This window comes from Mus caroli, chromosome 14 (genome assembly GCF_900094665.2).
Source record: "Mus caroli chromosome 14, CAROLI_EIJ_v1.1, whole genome shotgun sequence".
Classification (NCBI taxonomy): domain Eukaryota; kingdom Metazoa; phylum Chordata; class Mammalia; order Rodentia; family Muridae; genus Mus; species Mus caroli.
The window spans coordinates 37,194,154-37,201,105 of NC_034583.1; the positions used below are offsets into that span (position 1 = coordinate 37,194,154).

At 41.2% G+C, this 6,952-nt stretch overlaps 1 protein-coding gene across 2 annotated transcripts in view; it reads right to left on the bottom strand.

Moving 5' to 3' along the window:
* Positions 1–6,952, bottom strand: part of Ero1a (endoplasmic reticulum oxidoreductase 1 alpha) — a 47,934-nt gene that overhangs the window by 23,151 nt on the left and 17,831 nt on the right. For both annotated transcript variants that reach the window (XM_021182346.2, XM_021182345.2), the window contains exons 2-4: positions 4,526–4,645; positions 3,225–3,308; positions 1,299–1,337 (exon numbers count right to left, since the gene is read on the bottom strand). In XM_021182346.2, coding sequence (XP_021038005.1) covers positions 1,299–1,337; positions 3,225–3,308; positions 4,526–4,645 — 243 coding nt within the window. The remainder of the gene's footprint in view (positions 1–1,298; positions 1,338–3,224; positions 3,309–4,525; positions 4,646–6,952) is intronic.

Below are 6,952 nucleotides of genomic sequence, written 5' to 3' on the forward strand. Positions count from 1 at the left end.
GACTACACTGTCCACAAGGAAAAGGTTCTGAGGTACATAGAAGCCATGCGGTACATCAGAAGGCAGTGTCCTCATGACTTTATAAGCTCTGGCTTTCTCTCCCCTCATGGCCATGGCTGCACTTATGTGTCTCAGCTTCCCCCCACGCCATAACTGGAGGAACACCTTATACAAAGCATGCCAGCAGCTTCAGGTATTAAAGCAAGTGCTCTAACAACACGATTCCCTCGGGCTATCTAAACATGCACATTCATTTTTTTCCACTAGGCCTGTATACAGCACAGACCAAGCTCGTGAAACTTGATAACATCACCAAGTTGGAGATTATTTCAGATAAGATTCGCCATGTTCAGGGTGGTATAGCTATAGATTGAAAATTATTTCAAAAGAAAATTTAAGATAAACATCAAAGGGCCAGGCCAGGGTCCAACACGTAGACATGCTTGTCGTGTGAGCTTGGTGGCCTGAGTTTGCTCCCTAGAGGCCGTGTAAGAAGCCAAATGCAATGGCATCTATAATCCCAGCATGCCTGCAGTGATGGGAGGCAGAGACAGGGGGAGTGACCAGAAACTCAAGACCACACAAACACATACATACACACCCAAAACAATTTAATACATTTTTAATGTATTCAAAAAATATCATATGCCTATGTATACTTGTTGAAACAAAAATTTTTAAATCTTAAATGCATTTTTTAAGTTAAAATAGCTTCTTAGTACCGTTTAATAATTTAATCACCTTAATTACATTTATCTCCTTACTAGGTTATAGAAATGTTTCTAAAGAATGTTTTTTAAAATAGCTTATTATTTTAAATTTTATGTAAAACTGGTCACAATCTTCAAAACTATATTTTATGATTAATCCATTTGAAATTATCAATAACTTCAGCTGATTAGTCTCTGAACATAAGAAAATATTACCTATGTACAAGTGTGTGTGGTAATTTAACTCATGTCTCTTAAGTTCTATTCTTTGAGAAATTTTTGAAAAGCATTTAACTTAATTCTGAAATGCTCTAATTTTGTATGGCTCTCAAACAAAATGATTTAATCCAATCTTAGCCTTTAAATGATTGGGAAAGTGAAGTAGAAAATGCAGATAAAACAAAACTGGGCATCCGCAGCAACTGCTAGATAATAAGTAAGTAGATTTCCATCCACTTTGACTTAAATGTCTTATACAATGTTTTTAAAGGAGTGGAAGCTATTGAATACGAACTAGCTCTCACTAAGGAGAGCAGAATGTGTTTTCCAAAGCTCCCAGAGACACCAGTCATGTCGGTATGTGCATACCTTGTAGCTCGCAGACTTAATTCCATCAGGAACTTCATCCTGAAAAAGAACACATTTATTGTATCCTCTGGAAAAATATTTTAAATTCTTATGATGTATGAGAAAAGTTCACAAATTACTGGGGACTATTTTTAGGTGAGAAGAGTTAGAAATTTTTAAATAATTTCTTTAAAGTAAATAAAAAAATTCGACAGGTATGGCAGCACACAGCTTTAACCCTAGCAGTCCAAGGGCCGATCGAGGAAAGAGGCTATCTGTATTTGAGACCAGCCTGGCCTACATAGCAAGAACAATGAAATAAGATCTTCTCCCATAAAACAAGTAAGTAGAATCCAAGGCCCATATATTGCTGATCACACACTTACTGTACCATGGAAATATAAAAATGCTTAAAAGCATTCTATAACTCTTGTTGATGCACAAGACAAACGCAGTATCAAGCTAATTAAGCTGTGGCAAATATTCCAGAATCCTTGAGATGCTCTTTGGTCCCTATTAGGAAGTATCAGGATGGAGCTCAGGCTTGTCTGCAGGGAGGGAGGGAGTGAGTGTCTCTGTGTCGGGCTTGGGCTTGTCTCTGTTCTCAGCATGCATAGTTGAGATTCGTATGTGTGTTGAAAGGGTTAATTCAATTAGTGCTGCTCCTCTCTACTAAAGCACAAACACAAGGGCAAAGCTAAGCTTATATACCCAAGACCTGGCAACCAGCAGGCTCACACGGAATATTCATTATTCAAATTACATGCTGACTAACCTTCACCAGTCTCTGGTCTCATTTTCCTCTCATGCCTCACAAAACTATAGCATCTTTCTAAATCACAGCATTTCTCTGCCAATGTTACATATATTTACAAAGTGGGAATATTTTGAGGTGGAATTTTACCATTATCTTAGGTTTTTCTTTTTTAATTTTTAATATTAATTTGTTTTGGGGAATTTCACACGCATATAAAGTGCAAAGTGCATTCTAGAGTCACTTCCACTTCTCTTGGTTCCCTCCTCCCTGCAAAGCCCCTTCCCACAGAGGTTAAGGGCACTGACTGCTCTTCCAGAGGAAGAGTTCAATCCCCAGCAACCACATGGTGGCTCCACAACCATCTGTAATGAGACCTGATGCCCTCTTCTAGTGTGTCTGAAGACAGTGGCAGTATACTCACATATATCAAATTAATCTCTAAAAAAAAAATAAGTGTAATAACCATAAAAACTTAATTTACTTAAAAAAAAATTGGAGTGATGGTGAACACTTTTAGTCCCAACACTTGGCAGGCAGAAGCAAATCTCTCAAGTTTTGAGGACAGCCTGGTTCTAGACTACCAGAGCTCCATAGTGCGAGATCCTGTCTCATAATAATAATAATAATAATAATAATAATAATAATAATAATAATATCATTAAAAGTGTAGTTCAAAATAGATTTTTACCGGGTTAAGCAACCACCCAGTCAGTAAAATGCTTCCCATAAAATCATGAGTTCAGGGCTGGTGAGATGGCTCAGTGGTTAAGAGCACCCGACTGCTCTTCCAAAGGTTCAGAGTTCAAATCCCAGCAACCACATGGTGGCTCACAACCATCCGTAATGAGATCTGGCGCCCTCTTCTGGAGTGTCTGAAGACAGCTACAGTGTACTTACATATAATAAATCAATCTTTAAAAAAAAAAAAAAATCATGAGTTCAAATCCTCAGTATCCAAGGGAGAAGCCCGGCAGGAGGCAGCCCCTGTAATCCCAGGGCTGAAGAGGCAGCAACCATCTTGCCTCATCAGAAATCCAGTGGAAAGCACAAGGCAAGCTTTGTACTGATAAGTTTAGGCTTATGATATGTAAACTGAATGTTATATTTAAGCAGAATCAAATTATAGTTTGACTAATGCTGGTCCTTTCTGGAAATCTGTAAAGAATGAAGACAGCTGGGGCAGTTCTTACAGAATGGCAGGGTTTGACGGCACAGTCTCTTCTTCCACACTGGTTGATGTCATTCCAGAAAGGACAAGGCTTCTTCAAGTTCACCTACAGAAGAATAGAAAGTTATAGAAATATAAAGCCCTGAGCATCATGATCACGTGTTGTGGTTATATTTTATTCCAGCCTACACTGTTTCTCCTATTGTCAAGTTTCCTTATCTGTATTAGTGTGTAGCTGCAGGTAAGCCCAGAGAGAGGCACAGACTACCACTAAACAGACCCTGGACAGATGGCAGCTGGGAGTCAGGGCTCAAATCAGTACCACACAGCTCCTATTTAAGCAGGAAAGCAGGAAGGAACTGTGTGGACCAGGTTTTCAAAGCTCTTTCAATAATGTGCTCACTGATCGACTACTGCTAAGTGTTTAATAAATCCAAAAGTGTGTCCTCTCAAATATTTATAATAGTTGGAGCCCATCTGATGGCTGATGAAACAATTTTGAGAATAATATAGCAATTTCTATTTTACCATTCTATTTCAATTTTAACCAATCAGTTTCTGCCTCTAGAAATTACTGAAGTTAAGCCACCAGGGCTGTGGGGTAAGTTTAGTTGGTAAAGCGCATAAGGGCGTGAGTTTACTTCTCAGAAGCCATGTAAAAGAAAGCAAGCATGGTGGCCTACGCTCGCAGTCCCAGAGCTGGGGAAGCAGAGACCAGATTACAGAAACCAACCAATCTAGCCTACTGCCAGAGCTCAGGCCAGTAAGAAACCAAGTCTGGAAAAGTCAAGTGGACTACTGTGCCTGAAAAACAGCACCCACAGTTGTCCTTGGGTCTCCTCATGCACAGGCGCCTGTATGCACACATACAAAGTCCAATGGGTGGTTTCTCAAGCAAACAGTTCCTGTGTGAACCGAGGTTTCCTACTAACTGTACACATTTTAAGTCAGAGGCAGCCCAGCAGGTAAAGGCTGCACAAACTTGACATCCTGGGCTTCAAACCCAGAACTCACAAAAAAAAAAAAAAAAAAAAAAAAAAAAAGCATGCAAAGTTGTCCTTTGACCTCCATCCACAGGCACGCCATGGCATACGCTCCTGCATGTACGTACACCCACATATACACACACACACACACACACACACACACACACACACACGGACATACGCATGCATACACACACTAAATTTTAACAATTTTTTAACTTAAACTTTGTACACATTTATATAATTGCCAATTTCAGTAAAACTACTGAAGATTAGTCATCTCAGGAAATATAACCATCCATTATAGCATACTTATATTTTAAAAAGTTGAAAGTACCTTGTAATATCTAAAGTAGTCACTTTCAAGAAGCTTTTGTAGTCTTGGGAAAAGTCTGTAATTATTAAACTTATCGATGGTCTCGACATCACAGGTACAGTCGTCCAGGTAACCACTAACCTGTTAGAACGAAAAAGGAAACATTGGGTTTAATGGTCCCTGGCGCCACAAGGCCCTGCTCCTTACATAGTTGTTGCTTTTTAAAAGCCTGATACTCAGCAACATTATCTTCCCACCTTCTCTAAGATAGAGAATGCCAATAATCCAACAATAATGCCAATAATCTAGAGCAACACTTCGGCACTTTTATAAACTCAAGCTGAGCTCAGAGGTTCTCAGACCTGGACCCGAGCAGCCACCTTGTAGCCTTACCTTCCAGGACCCAGCAGACCTGACCAAAGGTTGACACTGAGATTAAGAAAGCGAGAGGTGCCAGGCGTGGTGGCTCACGCCTTTAAACCCAGCACCTCGGGAGGCAGAGGCAGGTGGATTTCTGAGTTCGAGGCCAGCCTGGTCTACAAAGTGAGTTCCAGGACAGCCAGGGCTATACAGAGAAACCCTGTCTCGAAAAACCAAAAAAAAAAAAAAAAAGGGAGAGAGGTATGTCTCCCTGTGGATGGGCCAAGAAACAAGGAAACTCAAATCATATCTCATCGCATGAGCTGATGAACACACACAGCAATCAGAAGAGAGAAAGATACACACAGGGCCAGGGGATCCCTAGAGCCCATCTCCCACTTACACCTGGCTAGCTGGAGCAAGGCTGTACTGTTTTCTTGGGACTGTCTGTGTGTGTGTGTGTGTGTGTGTGTGTCTTGTTTTCTGAGGTTATGTAGCTTGGTGAATGTATAAAGAAAAGTATTACTAATGAATAAAACAAACAGTAACTCACTTTAAGACTAACAACCCCGACTACTGGCCAACATTTGGGTAATAAATAAGCTTACCACAAATGCTTAGCACTAATGTCATGACCCTACCTCCTAGATCAAACTTTTGACTTTCTACACCAGGATGAAATGAGAATTTACAATCAGCCAATGTTACTGGCTGTAAAACTGAATGGTTTTGGACATTTATTTGGAGCACTTAATAAAAGTAATGTAACATTAAATAACAAGTACATAATGATTCAAAAAATAGAAAAATGCATTACCCATAATCCTTTGGTGTGGTATGTTTGCACTGTAAACTACATTGAAAATAAGGAAGTGCCACAACCCCCGCACTGAGGAGGAATTGACAGCTGCCACGGAGAGTTTTCTTTAGGGATGTGGTACCTGGTAGGTTGACCATGCTCCCTGCTCCCATGGCTGGCCACACACCCATACATATAGAGCAGCACAAATTGATCTCAGAGAACAGTATTTTTAAAGAGGATAGCCAAGCGTCATGCCCACTTTTAATCCCAGTGCTTGGGAAGCAGAAGCAGACAGATCTAAATCAGTCTGACTGGGAAGAGTAGGAAGGGGAGCTCAGATGGACAGAATCCAAATGCATTGCAGACAGATATGAGGTTCTCCAAGAGTTAGTAAAGATAATATCTAAAAGGAAGGAAGCGAGGGCTGGAATGATGACTCAGCAGTTAGGAACTTGCGAGTCTCTTCAAGAGGACCCAAGCTTGGTTCCCAACACCCCTGTCAGGTGGCTCAGACCACCTGTAACTCCAGCTGTGTCCCAAGCTTGGTTCCCAACACCCCTGTCAGGTGGTTCGGACCACCTGTAACTCCAGCTGTGTCCCAAGCTTGGTTCCCAACACCCCTGTCAGGTGGCTCGGACCACCTGTAACTCCAGCTGTGACCCAAGCTTGGTTCCCAACACCCCTGTCAGGTAGCTCAAACCACCTGTAACTCCAGCTGTGATAGATCCGATGCTTCCTTCCGGCCTACCCAGGCATGACACCCATGCACATACCCCACACAGATATCTGCACAAACACATAACTAATAACATTTTTTAAAAATAAGAAAGTGGGACTGGAGAGGTTAAGAGCACTGACTGCCCTTTCAGAAGTCTGAGTTCAATTCCTAGGAACCACATGATGGCTCACAACCACCTGTAACAGGATCTGATGCCCTCTTCTGGTGCATCTGAGGACAGCTACAGTGTACTCATATACATAAAATAAACAATTTTTGAAAAATAAAAAATAAATATTTTTTTTAAAAAAGATCATTTAAAAAAAATAAGAAAGTGGCCAGACAGTGGTGTCACGTGCCTTTAATTCCTGTATTTGGGATGGCAGAGGAAGGCAGATCTCTAAGTTCAAGACCAGCCTGGTTTACAGAGTAAGTTCCACTTCAGCAAGGGCTACACAAAGAAACCCTGTCTCAAGCCGGGCGTGGTGGCGCACGCCTTTAATCCCAGCACTCGGGAGGCAGAGGCAGGCGGATTTCTGAGTTCGAGGCCAGCCTGGTCTACAAAGTG